This window comes from Candida albicans, chromosome 3 (assembly GCF_000182965.3).
Source record: "Candida albicans SC5314 chromosome 3, complete sequence".
In the NCBI taxonomy this organism is placed as follows: Eukaryota; Fungi; Ascomycota; class Pichiomycetes; order Serinales; family Debaryomycetaceae; genus Candida; species Candida albicans.
This window is the reverse complement of record NC_032091.1, coordinates 1,622,037-1,643,601: the sequence shown is the minus strand read 5'-3', so window position 1 is coordinate 1,643,601 and position 21,565 is coordinate 1,622,037. Positions and strand designations below refer to the sequence as shown.

The window sequence follows — 21,565 nt, the reverse complement described above, 5'->3', positions numbered from 1 at the left end:
GCCCCCCTCCCCCAATAACTTGTAATAAATATAATGTATAGTAGTAATCATAGAATACTACAAAGAGTATAAACGACACCCAAACTATAAGAATTGGCTTTATTGGTTAAAGGTTATTTTCAAAACTGTTTCCGTAGGTTTTTTGACACCAAAAAAATTTTAGTTAGCTCTAAAATTTACATTCAAAAGTCGTGTTTATAGGGTAACACACACACACATTCATATATATTATGTTGGGGAGTATGTTGCAACATTATTTACTCTTTATCTGGTCCTTACAACTGATTCTGTCAATCTAACAATTAATAGAGTTATTTCAACCGGTGTATGGCTTATCAAGATGTGTTCAACTGAAAGACCATACAATATATATATATATATATAGTAAACTCTTCGACACTTCTTTATAGTTTGAGCTTTGTTTTTGTAAGTTTTCATTTGAGATCTAAAGATTAAAGTATTGTCATTAAAAAGATCTTTAAACCCCCCTGTATTATCAATTGTATTATAAGCCTTTTTTGTTTTCATGGGAATATGAAATTCTAAACAAAAGTAGTATAGTGTGTATCTGTATCTGCATCTGTATCTGTATCTGCATCTGTATCTGTATCTGCATCTGTATCTGTATCTGYATCTGTATCTGCATCTGTATCTGTATCTGTATCTGTATCCTGTGTCTGTATCTATTGTCAGATACAAATATCCGGTCAATTACCCGAGATTCGGTTCGATTACTCAATGTGGCAAAAATTGAGAAAAAAAAAAGAAAAAGAAAAAGAAAAATTTGGGAAGGGAAAGGAAGGGAAGAGTGATGGCCGCGTTTTTAATAATAAATTCCTTAACATCAGAGAGAGAGAGACCTTTATTATATATGGGGGGAGGGTGGGGGGAGGAACTTATTGGGAACACGTTTATTTGTAGAATCAACAGTTAATATGTTGTAACAACGTTGATTTGGTTATTATTAATCAATGTTAAATTAATTAGAGTAGAAAAGCCAGCGTTAAAAAAAAAAAACTACTACTACTTACTAGAAGATGAAACTTTACAAGTGTAACACATGGTTTGCCCTCACTATATTTTATATAACCACCATTAACTTACTTTACTCAAAGATTACTTTAATTATTAATTTGAATTTTGTGATTAAATTTTATTTACTTGGCGGTTAATGAACCCACCCCCTCTTCCCTTCCCTCTCCAAGTATGAATAGGGAGGCGTACTACAATAATAAAGACATAGAGGTGGGAGAGACCAAATGAGAATGCAAAAAGGTAAAGGTAAAGGTAAAGACAAGGGGGAGGGAAAGGGGAAAGACAGATTGCTTAAAAAGAAAGGAAAAGCAAGGAATTTTTCTACTTAAACGCCTTTAATGATTCAATACTTAATTAAACACAGTGAGTAAGTGAGTGAGTGAGTAAAAAAAATTTTCTCTCTGTTTCTCATAATTAAAGAAGAAGAAAGAAGATTAATGACACAACAAGTAAACCATTTAGAACAAAACAATCAAACTCCAAATCACAGAAGAAAAATTTTTTCTTCCTCTTAAAATATATTTACTCACTCACTCACTCACTCACTCACTCACCACCAACTACAACTACAACTACAACTACAACTTTTTATTAAATTCACTTTTCAATTCATTTTCCCATTTTCCCATTTTTCTTTTATTCATTTTGTATTATTAATCTAATTACTTTAATCATCCTTTCCTTCTTCTTCTTCTTCTCAGTTTGGCCACCCCACTTTAATAATTACCACATTAGGCGTTTACAACTTTAAACTTCCCCAGACCCGATACTAAACAAACCAACATCACTCAATACCACTACCAACCACTACGTCCCTCATACTTACAAGAATCAATAAACAACTGTGTCATATTTCAGAGTATTCTTCTTTCTTTTAAAAAATTTATCCAAAGTTAATTCACTACTTTAAAAGTAATTCCCGCCCTCCTGCCTTTCTGCCCCCACACTTTTCCATAAAATAGTAAACCATTGAATATGAATTTTGCTAGAACTGAAAGACGTAAATCAATGGCTGAACGTAGACCAAGTACTGTCTATACTCCACCGGTAATCCCACATTTAGCAGGATTAGAAAAACCTCAAGATCAATATTTAAAAATGGATAATTGTGATGTATTAATTATTGGTACTGGATTACAAGAAAGCATTTTGGCAGCAGCATTATCTTGGCAAGGAACTCAAGTATTACATATTGATAGTAACACATATTATGGAGATTCTTGTTCCACTTTAACGATTGAACAATTGAAGAAATGGTGTGGTGATGTTAATTCAGGGAAAATCCATCAATTTCAAGATGCTCAGATTTATATTCCTGGTGGTAAACAAAGTAATCAATATACTTCAAAAGATTATGGAATTGATTTAACCCCTAAAATTATGTTTTGTCAAAGTGATTTATTATCATTACTTATTAAATCACGAGTTTATCGATATTTAGAATTTCAAAGTTTATCAAATTTCCATGTTTTTGAAAATGATGATTTCCAACAAAAAGTTAATGCTACCACCAAACAAGATATCTTCACGGATAAATCATTATCATTAATGACTAAAAGATATTTAATGAAATTTTTGAAATTTTTATTATTGGATCCTGATTATAAACAACGAGTTAAACCTTATGCTGATACTCCAATACAAGTTTTTTTACAACAAGAATTTAAATTAGAAGAGCCGCAAATTAATGAATTGGTTTATTCTATTGGATTAAGTTATAAAGAACAAACATCGACTAAACAAGCATTAATTAGAATGAAAAGATTTTTAAGTTCATTTGATGTTTATGGTAAATTTCCTTGTATGGTGTCGAAATTCGGTGGTCCTGGTGAATTACTGCAAGGTTTTTGTCGAAGCGCTGCTGTTGCTGGTACAACATATAAATTAAACACCAATTTAACCGATTTTGATCCAATTTCTAAAATTGCTCATTTTAATGATGGTTCACATATTAAAATTAATGAAAAAATTATAATTTCTCCGACTCAATTACCAAAATTTTTACAAAGTTCTTATAATAAAGTGGTGGAAAATTTACAACCTTATTATGTCACAAGATTAGTCACAGTTGTTCGTCGTGATTGTAAAGAATGGATGTCAGGTAATGAATCACTGGCTATAGTTGTTTTCCCACCTCATTCATTACCAACGGATAATCAACATTCAGTACAAGTGATTATACAAAATGGCAATTCCGGGGTTTGTCCTGATGGTCAAGCCATTTGGTTTAGTAGTACAGTCGAACAGGATTTGAGCCGTGCTAAAGTTGATTTAGAATCTGCTTTTGAAAAAATGGAGACATCATTATTAAGAGAAAGTTCAGAAGAAATTGTTAATGATATATTAGGTGATAATAATAATAATAATAATAATGATTTTGTTATGAATGCTCAAGGCACTACTACCCCAGTATTAGTTAATTCATTTAAATTAGGTTCATCATTAATTAATTTTGTTCCTAAAGATAAATTGGAAATTGTTTGTAAATTAGGATACGTTGAAAAAACTTTTATTAATCCTGATTTATCCAATATTTTCAAACCAACTAAAACCAATAATATTGTTTATAAAGATGTTGAAGATGCTAATAATGAAATTATTTTTACTAATATGCCAAGTTCAGAATTAAGTTATGATGGAATTATAACTGATGTTAAATCTATATATCAAAGAATTACTGGGACCACTGATGATTTCTTTGATGTTGATTTTGAAGATGAAGAAGATGAATATGATAGAAATAATCAACCAGTAGTTCAACCAAAAAGAAGTTCAGTTGTTGGTGGGATTGTTGGTGGTGGATCCATTACTAGTCTTACTGCTCTTAGAGAACAACATAATGAAAATAATCATAGTGATAATGCAATTGATAGTGATGAAGATGAAGATGAAGATATAAATGATATGAATGATATGAATGATAATGAAGAAGAAGATGATCATGGAAGGGGTCCAGAACCTTTTGGTGCTGATGAAATGGAACTCTAAAAGGGCCGCTACAACTATCATTACACCAAGAAGTAAATGGTGTTATTAAAGGACAAAGTACCTTTATTTAGGATTGTTTATATTCCATTATCATTCTTATTCTCATAAGCTCAAATCTTTATAAAAATTATTTAACGACCTAAACCAAAAAAAAAAAAAAAAAAAAAAAACCAACTAGTCTTGATCTTTATTCTTTTTCTTGATATCTTTTTATTCAAATTTTGTATCTATTAATAAAATAATATATTTATAGTAAAGAAATGGAAAACTGAAATGCAATCAACGAATTAATGGTATTATATATATATATATATATATATATCTATATCTATATATAGAATTGAAAATCACAAACAACAAAAGGATAGACAAAAAATAGTTAGCCTAGGTTATGTGAAAAGCATAATCATGGTTAAAATCAAATTTGTCCACATAAAACTAATCAAATATTTATTACCACCAATTAATTTATTCCCATCACCACTTAAACTCCCCGTAGTTGAAGGAAATGATGTAATAGTACCAGAATAACTTGAATAATCCTTTGTATTAGAATTGGCACTGTCTGAAGTTGTGGTTGTACCTGTACTTAATGTAGATTCAGCAGCTAAGGTTCTTGAAACAGCAGCAACTGAATTCAAAAGCAGTCCAAATAAATTAGCTCCTCCACCACCATCAGTACTACTACTAGACACAGATAAAGAACTTCTTGAAGTGGTTGAATTTGAATAAATTGATTTACTTGACGATAATTTGGTAGCAGTACTACTGGAATTAAAATATTTTGATGTTGTAGAAGTTGTTGAATGATTCTTATAAGAATTAGTATTTGAACCACTACCATTACCACCACCACCACTGCCTAAACCATTGATCAATGATGCAAGAAATTCAGATGAATTAGGAATAGATTTAATGCCACGAGCACTAGAACTATCACTATCATTATCCTTAGTACTTGATCCAGAACTGGCACTTGCACTTGCAATTGGGGTTATTCTTGCAGTACTATCGGAATCAACCACAGTTGTCGAATCAAAATTGGATAATGCTTCTGAATTTCCAAATAATGTCAATACTCCATCACTACCACCACCGTTAATAACAGTTGGTTGTACTCTAGAAGAAGAAGAAGGTGCCAGTGAAGTGGTGGTGGTTTCTGCTGTTGTCTTAGAAACAGAATTAGATTGATCATTTCCAGTTGATAAATTTGGATTACCAAATAAAGTTAAAACATTATCTCCCGAAACTGTTACTGGTGTAGATCTAGATCTAGATCTAGCATTAGTTGTGGTTGTGGTTGTTGGGGCTGTATCGGTTCCAAATAAATTGTTGCTATTAGCTATTGAAGTAGTAGGAGCAATTGGATTTGAGGTTGTTGTTGTTGTTGATGTTCTTGATGGAGTTGTGACTTGACCTAATGTAGTACGGCCAACCCCAAATAATCCTTGATACCAAGGAGCCGCAGAAGAAGAAGAAGAAGAAGAAGACGTAGAAATCGGTGTAAATCCTTGTACTTCTGTACCTGCTGCTGTGGCGGCTACTGCTGCTGGTTGGGATCTTGAAGGAGTTCCAAATAATTGATACCAAAATGTATTTTCTGTAGTTGTACCCACGGTATCTTTAATTTGTAATCCCAGAACAATTGGAATAGAAACAATTATTAATGTTGATACTTTCATGATTTTTGAATAACAGATAGAAAGGAAACCCACAAAAAAAAAACAAAAAAAAAACACCACTATTTGATGGATCCAGGTTAACTATTATAATTTCAATTGGAACTCATTTCTCTATTTATATTATATCATTTACTATCACGTTTATATATACATATCATATTTGTATAACCTATTTTGTATATGAATAAAACAATTGATTTCAACTCAAAATTAAAAAAATTAATTGCCTAATTTGGTTAAAGAATTGATTTTTTAAAACTAAAAACGTTTTAGACGACGCGCATGGAACAAAAAAAAAAAGAGTAAGCAGCAGCAACAGCAGCAACACCTGAAAAGAAAGAAAAAGCTGTTACTTGCTTAATGATGATGGTGGTGGTGGTGGTGGTAGTAATAACAGGGGGTGGTGTTTACTTTTTCTGTAGTTTTAAAGTTTCCTAATTTAACTTCCAAAAGTTTCATTAACAACAATATTAACATACCTTTGTCACAAGCAATTATATTGAAGTTTTTTGATACAAGTGTGTTGTTTTTTTGTGTACATGTGAGATATATAATTGTGTATATACAGTCACGTGAATAGAGCAGAAAAATTACGAAGTAGAAATATTGGTAGCGCGTTAGGGCTATAGCCCTATTTAGTTTGTGCACCACACGACTTACAATTTTTTTTTTTTTCTTTCTTAGAATCCTTGAGGCACTGACACTGTACTCTCTCTCTCTCTCTCTCTCTCTCGTAGGTAGTGAAAAATTTCCACTAGTCTTCCCATAACCCACCTAGGTTCTTTCTTTTGGAAACCACTGAGCAGTAAATCAATTTACTTGACGAAGAAGTCTATACATAAATATAAACTTGTCCCCTCCCCCCCCTTTTTTTTTAACTAACTAAGAAGAAAAAATTAAAAAAATGTCTGACGTTGAACAAGAACAAATTGTTGAAGAAGTTGTTGTTGAAGAACAATCCGGTGCCATCACCATTGAAGATGCTTTAAAAGTTGTTTTAAGAACTTCTTTAGTCCATGATGGTTTAGCTAGAGGTTTAAGAGAAGCTTCTAAAGCTTTATCTAAAAGAGAAGCTCAATTATGTGTTTTGTGTGACTCTGTTACTGAAGAATCAATCATCAAATTGGTTGAAGCTTTATGTAATGAACCAGAAGAAAAAATCCCATTGATTAAAGTTTCCGATGCTAAATTATTGGGTGAATGGGCTGGTTTATGTCAATTAGATAGAGATGGTAATGCTAGAAAAGTTGTTGGTGCCTCTTGTGTTGTTGTCAAAAACTGGGGTGCTGATTCTGATGAAAGAAACATCTTGTTGGAACACTTTTCTCAACAATAAATGGATATGAATTAATTAAAAAAAAAAAGAGAGAAACCTTTCTTGAAGGGTTTTTTTTTGATTTATATTTTGTATATCTGTATTTAATATAATGAAATAAACAATTAATTTATATAAAAAGATAGAAGGGGTCAAAGATTTACAATTTGATCTGGGATTGTAACTATTTCAAACGGTTTATACCTGGAGGGATGTATGATATAAGCAATTGCTCACTTCATTATTTTATTCTATTTCTTTGATTTGGGTTGACTCGCATCATCAATCTCAACTTCAACTTCAACTTCAATCTTAAAACCTTGAAAAAAATTGTAAGACCAGAAAAAAATCAAAATCAAAATCAAAATCAAAACAATCAAAAACAATCGCACATTTGTTTACATTTTGATTTTTTTCTTTCAAGCATTTATCTCTCCACAATCTACATCTTTAACTATGAATAACAGAGAATTGAAGAAAGATGCAAGAATACGAGGCTCAGGGTATGTTATATAACTACTATTTAAACTATTTGTTATTAATACTTACTAACAATTGCTTTTCCATTTAGACAACGAAATGTACAAACTTCTCAATTGAATATCAATCAAAAACCAACAACTTCTTCCGCACAATCAACAACTGATAGGAAAATTAAAAAAGATTCACGAATACGAGGATCGGGTTCAAGAAATGTAAAGGCAAATCATTTAAATATCGACCCATCCGAGAATAAACGATTAGTTTCTCAACTTTCATCGGCATTAACTAAAGATGGTGATTTAGAATTATCTCGATCAAGTAGAAGAAAATCATCTATACTACCTTATAAAATTATCGAACGTCCAAAAATATCTCGGAAGTCAACTACAAAACGGGTTAGCTTTAAAGAGAAATCACAACCACGACCACAACAAGAAGAAGCTAAAATCGAAGTAGACTCCATATCAAATTTACAAGATTTCAATGATGAAGAAAATCTCGAATATTCACAATCAAATATAACTGAAGATTCACTTATACCATCATTTCAACCACAAATTGGAAAACTGAAAAGGAAAAAACCATCGAGTGGAAAGAAATCAAAAATTGCTCTGGATAATAATTCCAATCTACCGAGTGAATCTATTTTAAAAAATACAAACAAACTAAATTCAAACATTTCCAAAGCAAAATCGAAAATAGATACTCTACAATCAAGACCAATTAAAAGACATACTGTATCTAAAACTGCCCTTGCTGATAGTCCGAGAAGTTCGATTATGGAAACAAGTTTATTTGGAGATACTGAAAGTGAAATTTCAATTGCTCATGACAACACTAAAAACACACTCAAAGCATTGAAAAAAGTACCATCTAGATCAAAAAAATCATCAAATTCAGTTGAATCTTCACTTATTTCAGAGTCAATAACAAAACAAAAAGAATCGGTGCAGCCATCACCAACAATTCCAAAAGAATCCAGTGTTGAAACAATATTAAGCGAAGAATCTGAAGATGACACTGATGATAATGAAAGTGACAACGAAATCAAGCATGACGACAACGCCTATGATCCAGATTATGGCAGACCAATTATATCGCGTAGAAAAGGAAAAGGAAAAGGAAAAGGATTACCTATTATTTCATCTCGAAGAAAAAGAGCGCTACCATTATTTGATAATAATGCTAACCATGGTAATGGGAAAACTAGAAAGACGTTAACAATTGATTATCCAAGCCTTGTAAATGCAGCAAATACTCGTGGACGAGTACAACGGGCGAGAATGTTAGATGTTTTACGATATTTGGTATCATCATTTGATCCTGAAGTTCCTGATAATAGATTACATTTACATCAACGATTTCAAAAACATTTACTTTCAAGTATTGATAATGTTAGAGATGCAGCAACGTCGGTAGAAGATGTAGCGAAAAATATTGCCTCAGTTCAAAAAGCGAAAAAGCAATTAAGACAAATGATCTTGGATTTAAGAAAAGATCATACTGATATAGGTAATCAATTAAATGAATTACGTCTTCAAGTAACAAACAAAAAATTGGAAACAGAACGTTTGGATGTAATATATAATCAATTACGAGAAGTTAAGGCTTACACTGAGAATCCTAATAACAATATCACTACTAAAGGTAATTTAAGTTCTACTGTTCATATGGAACTTGCATCATTACAAAAAATTGCCAATCAAACTTCGGGATTACGTCCTACACTTGAACGAATAAACAATAAATTAGAAACTTTGGATAATAGTATATAACATTAACCAGTAAATACTTAAATATATAAAAGTGTTTATATAGTTTAAAAAATTAGTACGAACAAAATTAAGACTCAATTCATCAAAAAGAGACAAATTTCCCTCCTCCCATTGGGCTTGGACATTATATTTCTTTGAAAGAGTGATTTCATCGTAATCATAGAAGAAAAATGATTATAAACAAAACTAAACAAAAACAAGAAACAAGAAATAAGAAACAAGAAACAAGAAAACCAAAAATTTGAATATAACAAATGCTTCACTTTCACCTTACTTTCCTGTAATCGAAATTCTCTTTCCCTCTCTGGTTGTTTGGTTGTTTGTTTTTATTGTTCATCATTAACCAATGCCATAATCATTCTATATAAATAGAAAAAGAACAACAATAAATGGAAACCCAATTTCAAAAATGATTCCTTTTTATGTTTAGATAAAGTTCTAAAAATTTCTGTGGCATCTAATAAATGATTTTTATTATAAAATTTATTAGCATTATAAGCAAATAATGGTAAATTTAATAAGAAACAAAACCAATATCCATTAATTAAAAATAACACGGTGATGAAACCATGTAAACCTGCTTCTGGAATAAACCAAGGATTTAATTTATTACATAATTCAATAGGATTAATATAATCACATTCTAAATCAGAATACATGATGGTGAAAAATACTTGGGAAAACAAATTAATTGCATTGGTGACAACTGCAAGAATAAATAACCTATTATAATTTAGTCATGTTAGTAAAATATAAGCCAGGGAATACAACTTGATGATATTTTGATTTAAGTGTTTTCCTTATCATATGTCGGTGTGTAATGTGTAATGTGTATGTGTATGTGTGTGTGGCATTCTTTGTTTAGAATGTTTCTCGCCTTTCAAATTGTGCAAAAGATTAGGTATACTTGTCAAATTATCTTTTGATAGGTTATCAAACACATAAAACAATGATCGATAATTAAATAGTATAAGTTTACATACCATGCTTCACCGTTCATCTTTAAATATTAGTTCAATTCTTGATAAGAAAGAGTCTTCCATTTATTAACCAAGAGCGAAGGTAGAAAAAAAAATTTTTTTTTTTTTTGCCTTGTTTTTGCTTTTCTTTAATTTTTGATTGAGATTTCTCAGTCTGTCGAAATTTCAATTTCATGTTTTACTCACACTCCAGTGCTTCAGTGCTTCAGTGCACACTTGAAGACATTATTATTAAGAAAGTTTACTTAAAAAACAATTGATGTTTACATTTAATAGCTGTATAGATTCTTAGATTCTTAGATTCTAGACTGTAGATATATAAATTATGCAAATAGGCTATTCCCTTTCTATACACTTCCATTTCCAACCATTACGAACTTTAACCACATCATCTATATCCCCATTAAACTGTATAGGGAAAGCATCACTATTACCATATTCAATTAAATTACACCATTGTTGTAAATTTTCATTATACCAACTTCTAATTACATGAATAGAATTACCTTCTTGAATTATACCTTGGATCCAATTACCAATTCGTATCAATACCCCCAAATGATCCATTAATTTTAATGTGAAAACATTCATTTTTATTTTTGTTTTCATTGGTTCGTTCTCAGTATTTTCTCTGACTTCTGTTTGTGGCGTATGTTTTAATGGATCTAATGATCTCCATATTTCAATATATGGAGCTATTATACCTTCTGAATTTTTCATTTCTCCTGTTTCTTTCCTATCTCCATCTAATCCATAATTGGAAAAATGTCCAATATCAACATCAATGGAAAAAATTGGTAAACCCGATTCAATACTTTGTTGTAAAGCTAAAGTACTAATATAATTATCAAATTTTATCTTGTCATTATCTAATGGGATTTCTTTACCAGCTAATCCAAGTTCAAATACTTGTGTGAATGGTAATGGTAATGTCGAATTTAAACACGGGTATTGAGTTTTAAAAATTCTAATGTCAACATAATTATTAGCAGGGGTGGTTAATGCTAATGTACTTGTTTTCTCTTCAGCTTCTTTTGGTGGCCATTGAATCGATACTCTAGTAGATAATACCATAGTTGACAGAAACTAATTTATCAAAAAAGTTGTGTCAAAAAAGAATATTGTGTGTGTGGTGGAGATAACTCCAATCTATTTATGTGGTACAAATGATGCGGAATTGATTGATCGAATGCCAAAAAAAAAAAGCCGCCGCCCCCCTTCCCCCCTCTCCCCCACTTTTAAAAGCGGAATCAATTGCCCATATATAATTATAGAAATACAAGAATAAGAATTAACTACTATCAATTAATATATTAATACTACTACTATTTTTATTATTATTATTATTATTATTATTATTATTACAAAATATCTTTTATTCTATTTTTGAGGAAGTTCTTTAAAAATATTAAATAAATGATTTCTACGATCATCATTAATTAAAATCCCATCTAATTTCATCAATTTATTAAAAAAAATCACCATAAAACAATCGAAAATATCACGAGTTTCAATAGTTTCTTTTTCATCTTGATATTTCAAATTTTCAAGAAATTCTTCATCTCTCATGGTCCAAATTTGTGATTTATCTAATTCTTGATAATGTTTGAAAAAAGCTTCTATATCATCGGCATTTTCTAAATCTATAGAATCATCTGATTCACTAGGTGTAAATAAAAATGGATAAATGGTTTGTGTACATGGATTTAATCTCACATCTAATACTTTTAATTTATCTCTTGATCCTCTTAACCCTTTCATGATTTGATTATGCAGTTGAAGTTTATTATTGACCATGTATACTTTACGTAAATTTTTTAATTTGTTTAACCCAGAAATATCTTTTAAAGTGTTGAAACTAAGATTTAAAGTTTGAACATTAGGAAACAGAAGATAAAAATCAATTGGGATAGTAGTTAAATTCATGGCTGATATGGTTAAATTACTAAGAAATGGGAAAGTTGATATGGCATTAAAATGTCGATTCCCTGATACATCCAATTGACGAATATCTTGAATTGATTTCATAATTTGTTCCACCACTTTACTACTATATTGAGATTTACATGAAATATTTTCCATGCCTCGTAAATTTTCTAACCCTTCTATTTGTTCAAGTTGATTACCATCAAATTTTAATGATCTTAATTCAGGTAATTTTGAAATATCCAATTTTTTGATATGATTAAATCGAATTAATAATTTAGCAAGTTTGGAATTTTTACAATCAAATTTAATTAAATTATTATCATCAAGATTTAAAATTCTCAACAGGGGTAAATATTGTAATCCAGTTATTTCTTGTAAATTATTTTTCGAAAGATCCAATTCAATCAAATTCATAAAATTGAAAAATTTAAAATTGATTTTCCCATGTAATTGATTATCTGATACATTCAATGATCGAAGATTAATCAATTGTTCTATACCTCTAATATTCATGATTTGATTACTGGCTAAATTTAATGTTGTCAAATGAATATTTTTACTAAGATTAGTGACTCTTGTCAAATTATTTTTATCAAGGGTTAATCTTTGTAATTCATGATATTCACTAAATGGAGTAATATCTTCAATTCTATTGTCACTTAAATTTAATGTCATGATCTCTTTGGGAATCCCCGTTAAATATTTGATGTCATTACTTGATAAATCAACACTAATTAAATTCGGTAATAAAGTATTTAAATCTTTAACATTATTCAAATAACAATTTCTTAATTCAATCTCAGTAACAAGATTCCAAGGAATAGGTTCAGCACTATTTCCTCCTAAATCCAAAATTTCCGTAATCACCGAAACAAGTCGTTTTTTCGATTCAGAAAATGAATCCTCTTGGATTTGTGATACTCTAGTTATATCACCCATTAATGGGATAGGACTTTTGGATATATTACTTATACTTGATTGAACACTTATATTTGGTTCATGAAATGAAACTTCTAATGGTACCAAACTTTTCCGAGATGATGCTTTTTTCAAAATACTAGGTTGTTGTTGCTGTTGCTGCTGCTGCTGCTGCTGTTGTTGTTGTTGTTGTTGTTTAGTAACTTCAATTTGATCATTGTCCACTAAATCCTCAATAGAAGCAAAAGTACCATGATTTAAAGTTGTCTCATTTTTACTCTTCCATTGTTGAGTTTCAGGATCAAATATCATTTGATCATATTCTAATGGTAAATCAACTCCAGGTTCAACTGTTCCTCTAGTGATTTTTTCTGGATCGCCAACAACACTTCCTCCTTTGTTTAATTTTAATTGAGATCTGGTCTTCCATTTAACTGCATTTAATCCACCATTTTTCCCAGCAACAGATTTCATAGAAATATCACCATTAGTAGTAACTCCCGCAAATTGTTCTTGCAGTTGTTTTTTATGAAGATTTTCTCGTAAATCTTGATTTTCTTGTTCAAATAATGGGATTCGATTTTGAACAATTTTAGCAGCATATAAATGTGCTCGAGTCTCTGGAGAAATGTTTTCATTCTTATCAATATTTCGAATTTCTGTAGTAGTGGCATCTTCAGATAATTCACTTACTTCATCATAAGTATAAGATCCATCACTTGAAACCTGTTGTTCCATTCCCATAATACCACTTGATTGGAAATTACTTTCTCTAGTATATGATGTATAATTCTGTGGATCATCACTACTGACTTCATAATTCATAGGATGTTGTCCTTCTTGGTCTTCATTTCCATCACTTCCATCAGAACTGTAACCACTTGTAAATGATGCATAATCACTATCGGTATTAAAATTGATTGGATCACCATGACTAATGTTCTTCTTGGGAGTAGATGTGTTTGTCGCCTGTGATACAACTCTAACACCATTATTATTGTTGTTGTTGTTGTTATTGATCTTAAATCCTTTACCTTTAAGATTGGAAAAAATGTTTTCGGCATTTTTAAGATATGATTTTTCATCATAAGCACCAGTTTTGGTGAATGACTTAATGTTTTTAGGTGGTGTATTCACTATTTTTGAATTAAGATTTAAAGCAGGTGGTTTAGATAATACTGAATTAGGTGATGGTGTGCTCGTTGCTTGATTTTGATTTTGGTTTTGATTTTTATTCTGATTCTGGTTTTGATTTTGTGCCGGAGTATTTTTATTGGATTTTAAATTTTCCACAAGTCCAGCTAATTGATTTCTAGTATAAGTATTATATTTTGGTCCATATAACTTTAATGGAGATTCTGGGTTTTTCATATTTTTCATTTCATTTATGGTTTCCATTTGTTGTTTAATTTCTTCAGGTCGTTTTTGTATAGTACCAAACATACTAGATATAGTAGATGAAGTCGAATGATCTTTTGTGTTGGTCTCGTCGGGTCCAGCACCACCACCACTACCACCACTACCACCACCAACAGTAGGAAATATTGATTTCAACATATCGGGGCCCTTTTGCTTTTCATAATCTTGACGTGCACGTCTATATCCTGGTGTCTCCACTGATTGAACATTACTATTGTGGATCATTGTATCTCCAGTATGAATCTCAAAATCCTGGAAAGGACTTGGGCTAATACCTCCTCTTGATTGGTTGGATAGTGGTTGTTGATGATGTTGTGGTTGTATTGAGGGCATTGATGGAGTAAATTTAATGTCTTCTAAATCTTGAACATTCCATTTTTCATCTAGTACTGGTGGCATCCATCTGGGAGTAGTGTTTTCTTTATTATTGTTCTTGGGGGTTTGTTTTGTGGATAATGGTGGTTGAACGTCTCCATTTTGTTCTTGTTGTTCTTGTGAAGTTTCCTCAGTTATTTGGGTGCTTCCTAATGCTTTCGCCTTGGCATTAGGATGTGATTTATATTTGAATGTATTTGGAATAGATGGTTGAGGAGAACTTTCAAAAATTGAACTTTTATTGCCAGTAAAATCATGATTAGGAATATAAGAAACACGCTCTTGGTAAGTTGTTGTTTTCCTTTTAGGTTCAGGTGAAGAATGTTCTAAGATTGAAAGTCCATTTACCCCATTTACTTCATATTCAGAATGTTCGTTCCCATTATTAGGTACTTTAGAAATGTTAACAATTTCATGTCCTGAAGTCTTTGTGGTGGAACCAGAATTATCAAGATTACTTGAGTCTTCGTGTGCATTCAAATCTATGTCTGTACTCTTGGATATTGGCATAAACTGCAGCATAATTCTTTGAGGCATCACAAATAAATAAAACTCTTTGTTTTTAAAAACAATATTTCAAAGGAGTTATTCTTAAAAAACCCTTCAACTTAATTGTATCTGGTGTGCTGGTAATTAACAAGTTGAAGAGGTGTTATACTTTTTTTTTTTATTTTTTGTTTGTGGTGGTGATCTTTGTTTGTTTGTTTGTTTGTTTGTTTACAATTCATTTCATTTCAATTCAAATCAATTTTACTTTTTCGGAATCTGGATTATATGCAGGAACACGGATAAAAAACGTAAATTAACATGGGAAATGGCTAACTAGTGTTCATAACGTTGTTTCATATGAAGCCAAACTTTTAGCTGTTACAGACAGCTTGAAGGCGTAATACATGTTTGACTTTTCACAATCTGTGTTTTCTTTTAGAGTGCTTCCAAAAAATTATATATAGAAGACGTAGTGGTTGAAACAGTTGTGCCGTAATCACTTCAAATACTGCCAGAAAAAGCATATTTTGGTTTAGATTTATTTAATCTCAAACAAATCAGCAACCCCATACTCAATAGACCGGCTGCACTTGCTCATTGAATGTATATCGACCGTTGGGTGCTTGATATCGAATGAAAATGTCACTATTTACGAAAAAAAAAAAAAAGATACGTGTACTATTGCAAAAATTTGTTTCACTGTAGATTCAAACGGAGTTTCGAGAAAAAGCAGTATCTTGATTCAATTGGATTGTATTTATAGCCTATAACTTTGAGTGATCAGATTGAACTGATGTTTCCCATTCTATGAACTTCGATATGTGTTTGCTATGTAATTTTGAAGAACACAATTCAAAATCAGTTCAGTTTTGTGTTCTTTCTTCAATTAGAATAATTCCAATTTCTTTTTGCGGAGTTTAAAATTGCTTTAAAGGTAGCACACACACACGCACACACACAAGCTATTGGTGAAATTTCATCTAAATTAGTAAGTCAATCAAGATTCATTTTCAATTGCTATTAGTTGAACTATTTCATGTACAAGTTTGAAGTTGTTCATTCAATTGCTGAACTAATTATTTATTTCACATCTTGAAATTTACACCATTTGTAGTTAGTATGATCTATCCTAACAATTGTTAGCAATCTTATATTACAAAACGCAAATCCATAACTTTCTCTACCTCTTGTTATACTGTATTTAATCAATTGTAAAACTGATTGTGATCTTAAAGAAATGTGTATGTGTGTGTTCAATGTGTGAAACGCTTTATTGTACAATCAATCTCTTCAATTACTTTGTGTGTGTGTGTGAGTATTAATTGAATCCTTCTTCTTTTTGTTCTCTTTTCTCCTTTAATCTTCTTTTTCAATTTTTTTTTGGATCGTTCCTGAAATTAACAAAGAAGTTTTTATAATAAGCTACAAACTCATTCATTTTTTCTTTTCTATTTTTTTTTCTCTTTTTTGCCAACCAACCAATTACCCACATAATTCTTTAGAATCAATTTCTTCTTTTGTGTGTGTCTGTGTGTAATACTAACAAATCTATACATTGGTACTATTATAATTGATTGAATTCATTTAGTTAAGGGTGGGAGTTTTATCTTGTTAACAAAAAAAAAAAAGTCCAGTCATATTGACAACTTTTACGTATTTCATTTTATCATTTTTTTTTTTCCGTTTTTACCACACTAGAGTTTGCTATCAATTAATTGTTTTTTTTATTTAATTACTTTTACTTAGTTTCACTTAATTTTCCTTTGTATTTTCCAATTGTACTTCATTAATTCATGGGGACATATATACCAAATGGTAAGGATGAATGTCATCCTGGAACCACAACCACGACCTCCACCTCCACCTCCACCTCCACCAATTATGATAACACAAACACAAATTCAAATTCAAATTCAAACTCAAACTCAAACTCAAACCCAGACCCCAATTCTTTGTCTACATTTACAACCACGTCTCCTCAACATCAACAACATATTCAAGAATCAGTAACTGTAACCACTCCTACATCTAAAGTAACAATCAATCCCCATACAACATCAAGTATTGCTAGTCAACAACATCAACAAGAACAAGAATTGCTTTCAGGGTATACAGTACCAAATCCACCCATTTCTACACAGCAATCAACGGCAATTGCAGCTGATCAAGAATCAATTTCGGGATCTGAATTGGATAATAAACCTCGTACTTTATGGATGGGAGATTTAGATCCTTGGCTTGATGAAAATGCTATACAAGATTTATGGTGGAGTATTTTACAGAAAAAAGTGGTGGTGAAAATCATTAAACCTAAAAATATGAAACCAGATATTAATTTCCAAGGTTTAACTAATTCTGGTTATTGTTTTGTTGAATTTGAATCATTTGAAGATGCTCAACATGCATTAAGTTTAAATGGACAATTATTACCTGATATTGCTATGCCTTCACAACTGAATTTCCCCAATAATCCTGATAATCAAAAAAAATATTTCCGATTGAATTGGGCTAGTGGTGCCACTCTTTCAGCTCCTATAGTGCAAACCCCTGAATATTCTTTATTTGTTGGGGATTTATCGGCATCTACTACTGAAGCACATTTATTGGCATTTTTCCAAAAGAATTTCCCCAATTCAATTAAAACCGTTCGAGTAATGACAGATCCTATATCGGGGAAATCTAGATGTTTTGGATTTGTTAGATTTACTGAAGAACTGGAAAGACAAAGAGCATTAATTGAAATGAATGGAGCGTGGTTTGCTGGGAGACCTTTAAGAGTTGCATTAGCTACGCCTAGAAATGTGGCTAGAAGGTTCAATAATCGTCGGTTTTCCCCGCAACACCAGCAATACCAACACCAGCAACAACAACAACAACAACAACATCAACATCAACATCAACATCAACATCAAGAACAACAACAACATCAAGAACAACAACAACATCATCATCAATCAGTATTTTCAAGTTATGGTGGAGGACCTAATATGCATATAGGAGGAGGAGAATATTTTGATGGTGATCCCAATTTATCACCTTTACCACAAACAGGTGCACCAACGGTACCTCCGGAATTAATGTTTATGCCACCCATGGGACCCAATGGTCAACTTGGAGGTAGTCCTGTTTATGGGTATTATGGGCAAACGTCTGGTAGTGGAGGAGGTGGTTATGGTGGTCCAGAATTGGAAGGGTTTAGTTTAGATATATTACAATCACCTAACCTAGTACAACCAATGTTAGGACAACAACAATTTCAGCATCAACCACAATATCAGAATCAGCTTCAACTTCAACATCAACATCAACATCAACATCTTCAACAAGGACAACAATTTGTTGATCCTAATAATACTACTGTATTTGTTGGAGGGTTATCATCAGATGTTTCTGAACCAACTTTGCATACATTATTTAAACCATTTGGATTAATACAACAAGTTAAAATACCTCCAGGTAAAAATTGTGGATTTGTGAAATATTCCAATAGAGAAGAAGCAGAAGAAGCCATTGCGGCCATGCAAGGATTTGTTATTGGTGGTAATAGAGTTAGATTAAGTTGGGGGAGAGTATCTGTTAGTAATAAAAAATATCAACAACAACAACAACAACAAGTAGCTCAAGTAGCTCAATTACAAGTTCAAGCAGCATTATCTATGGGTATGGATCCTGCTAGTGCAATTGCTGCTGCTGCGGCCGCCGCCGCCGCCGCCGCTACTGCTTCTGGTGGTGGTGGTGGTAGTGGTGGATATCCACCAAATATTCCACTTCAACATCGGCAAGTTGTCCCACCACCACCAACATCATCATCATCAGTTGTACATCCTGCTCCACCACCACCACCATCAACATCTATGAGTGCAATGAATTTACCACCACCAATTCATGGTATGAATATGAATATGAATATGAATATACCTATACTTCCTCATATTCCTCAATATCAAAATATTCCTTATCAGAGTCATTTTGTTTCTGATGATGGTAGAGAATCCTCTGGTGGTGGTGGTAGTGGACATAATGGAGATCTGAATCAAGGTATTACTTCATCATCATTTTTATCAAACAATGGTGGTCGTAATAATGGTGATAATGATCAAGTTGAACAAGATGATTTAACTCAAGCTATGGATAAGATGAATTTGAATTCTGAACAAGATGATGGGAATGACGATGGAGCAGAATATGGTTATATGATGAATCCAGGGTTTGGTTCATATGGAGTATCAAGTACACAACAACAACAACAACAACAACAACGTCAACAACAACAACGTCAACAACTGTATCAACAATTAATACATGATGATTATGATCAAGAAGGAGATAAGACTACGACTAAAGATGAACAAGGAAGTGGAAGTGATGATTCTACAGGAAAAAAGACCAAAGATGATGATGATGAAGTTAAAGATAATGAAAATGAAAATGTAAAACTGACTCATGATTCGGAGTAAAAAAATGGCATGGCATGGCATGGCATGGCATGACATGAATTAATTTATGATTTATTATTAAAGGTTTTGATTTGTTTTCTCACAAATACACTTATACATTCACACATTAATGGCATATAATTTTAGGAGATGATTGAATTTTCAAGATTAAAGTAATTTTTTATTGATGTTTTTTGGACTTTTTATTCGTTCTTGATGGTTGGTTTTTTTTCATTAATTAATTGATTGATTGATTGATTCCATTGATATATTTATTTATTTATTGAAATGTTTGTTTATTTTGTTTATTTGTTTTATTTGTTTTATTTATTGGTGATGTTTTGCTTTTTTTAAAAAAGATTTAGGGGAAAATGAGAAGTAGGATAAGGTTGGTTTGTTTGTTAGTTAGTTGGTTTTTATTTAATTTTTTTGCAATGATTTCGTTTTTTTATATATTTGTATTTTTTTTTTCCGTTTTTAACTGTTTATTTAATGTTATTGTTTATCTTAAGTAGTATTATCATTTCTATATATATATATTATATATTTGATTCTTTATTATCATTTCGTTTGATGTTTTACATATATATAGAAGTTTTGAGTAGATTATTCTTCGTCAAATTCATAGAAATAGTGCAATATATCATCACTCATTTGCAATTTCAGTAATTTATTATTCTACTTTTTAATATTTTTCCTTATGATTATCAACTCGGGGGACTTCAAGATTATAATTAAAACAAAGATATATTTCTTAAAAAGCTATATATAAAAAAAAAGACAAAATCCAATAAAAAAAGAATAAAGATTGAAACAAAATCACATAAATAAAGAAAAAAACAAATAAAAGGAAGAAAGAACAAAGAAGAAAGAAGAAAGAAGAAAGAAGGAAAACTAATCATTGCCACCTAATTAGAAATATAATCTTATAACCGCCATAGCCATCATCATCATCATCATCATCATCACCATCACCTATCAATCGATCCATCAATCCTCATAAAAGCAAAAAAAAAAAAAGATCAATTTAAACCTAAACCTAAACTTAATAACATCAAACAATAATTTGTCCTAATCTATCCTATCCTATCCTATCTTATCCTGTCTTAAGATCTTTCACCTCTTAATCTTCTAGCTAATTGCATATCTTTCTTTTGAATAGTAACTCTTTTAGCATGAATAGCACATAAATTAGTATCTTCAAATAATCCCACTAAATAAGCTTCAACAGCTTCTTGTAAAGCACCAATAGCAGAAGATTGAAATCTTAAATCTGATTTAAAATCTTGAGCAATTTCTCGAACTAATCTTTGAAATGGTAATTTTCTAATTAATAATTCTGTTGATTTTTGAAATCTACGAATTTCTCTCAAGGCAACGGTACCTGGCTTATATCTATGAGGTTTTTTGACACCACCGGAAACTGGGGCGGATTTTCTGGCTGCTTTAGAAGCTAATTGTTTTCTTGGTGCTTTACCACCAGTAGATTTTCTTGCTGTTTGTTTTGTTCTTGCCATTATTGATTAAAAGTGTTGTTAAATAAGTATAAGGAGAAGAAAGAAAGAAAGAAAGTAGTGTTAAATTATAAGTTTTTTTTTTTTTTCGGGGAGGGGGCGACGTTTAAGGACAAAGTGGGAATAGTAAATGTTTTAAAGATTTTTTTTTTTGTGATTCTGTTAAAAGATGGGTAATATCTGTGTGTATGTGTATGTGTGTGTGCGTGTGTAAATTGACGAAGAAG

General features: G+C 31.2%; 9 protein-coding genes across 9 annotated transcripts; 4 read left to right on the top strand and 5 right to left on the bottom strand. All coding sequences in view use genetic code 12, as the record gives it.

The window, feature by feature from the left end:
* Positions 1–2,010: 2,010 nt before the first annotated feature.
* On the top strand, positions 2,011–4,023 carry CAALFM_C307170CA (GTPase-activating protein; the record flags this gene model as incomplete). Its single annotated transcript, XM_714786.1, has 1 exon — positions 2,011–4,023. The coding sequence occupies one exon, from the start codon at positions 2,011–2,013 to the stop codon at positions 4,021–4,023; it is 2,013 nt and encodes a 670-aa protein (XP_719879.1).
* Positions 4,024–4,412: 389 nt separating this feature from the next.
* On the bottom strand, positions 4,413–5,705 carry PGA32 (Pga32p; the record flags this gene model as incomplete). Its single annotated transcript, XM_714787.1, has 1 exon — positions 4,413–5,705. One exon carries the CDS (start codon positions 5,703–5,705, stop codon positions 4,413–4,415), a length of 1,293 nt encoding a protein of 430 aa, XP_719880.1.
* A 904-nt stretch (positions 5,706–6,609) lies between these two features.
* Positions 6,610–7,041, top strand: RPS12 (40S ribosomal protein eS12; the record flags this gene model as incomplete). The annotated part of the gene is made up of 1 exon (XM_714788.1): positions 6,610–7,041. The coding sequence occupies one exon, from the start codon at positions 6,610–6,612 to the stop codon at positions 7,039–7,041; it is 432 nt and encodes a 143-aa protein (XP_719881.1).
* A 435-nt stretch (positions 7,042–7,476) lies between these two features.
* CAALFM_C307140CA (uncharacterized protein) lies at positions 7,477–9,278 on the top strand (the record flags this gene model as incomplete). Its single annotated transcript, XM_019475341.1, has 2 exons — positions 7,477–7,523; positions 7,592–9,278. 2 exons carry the CDS (start codon positions 7,477–7,479, stop codon positions 9,276–9,278), a joined length of 1,734 nt encoding a protein of 577 aa, XP_019330886.1.
* A 326-nt stretch (positions 9,279–9,604) lies between these two features.
* On the bottom strand, positions 9,605–10,278 carry CAALFM_C307130WA (cornichon family protein; the record flags this gene model as incomplete). The annotated part of the gene is made up of 2 exons (XM_019475340.1): positions 9,605–10,001; positions 10,262–10,278. 2 exons carry the CDS (start codon positions 10,276–10,278, stop codon positions 9,605–9,607), a joined length of 414 nt encoding a protein of 137 aa, XP_019330885.1.
* A 316-nt stretch (positions 10,279–10,594) lies between these two features.
* CAALFM_C307120WA (uncharacterized protein) lies at positions 10,595–11,332 on the bottom strand (the record flags this gene model as incomplete). Its single annotated transcript, XM_714791.1, has 1 exon — positions 10,595–11,332. The coding sequence occupies one exon, from the start codon at positions 11,330–11,332 to the stop codon at positions 10,595–10,597; it is 738 nt and encodes a 245-aa protein (XP_719884.1).
* Positions 11,333–11,638: 306 nt separating this feature from the next.
* On the bottom strand, positions 11,639–15,436 carry CAALFM_C307110WA (uncharacterized protein; the record flags this gene model as incomplete). Its single annotated transcript, XM_714792.1, has 1 exon — positions 11,639–15,436. The coding sequence occupies one exon, from the start codon at positions 15,434–15,436 to the stop codon at positions 11,639–11,641; it is 3,798 nt and encodes a 1,265-aa protein (XP_719885.1).
* Positions 15,437–17,181: 1,745 nt separating this feature from the next.
* Positions 17,182–19,845, top strand: CAALFM_C307100CA (uncharacterized protein; the record flags this gene model as incomplete). The annotated part of the gene is made up of 1 exon (XM_714793.1): positions 17,182–19,845. The coding sequence occupies one exon, from the start codon at positions 17,182–17,184 to the stop codon at positions 19,843–19,845; it is 2,664 nt and encodes an 887-aa protein (XP_719886.1).
* A 1,085-nt stretch (positions 19,846–20,930) lies between these two features.
* Positions 20,931–21,341, bottom strand: HHT1 (Hht1p; the record flags this gene model as incomplete). The annotated part of the gene is made up of 1 exon (XM_714794.1): positions 20,931–21,341. One exon carries the CDS (start codon positions 21,339–21,341, stop codon positions 20,931–20,933), a length of 411 nt encoding a protein of 136 aa, XP_719887.1.
* Between the last annotated feature and the right edge of the window lie 224 nt (positions 21,342–21,565).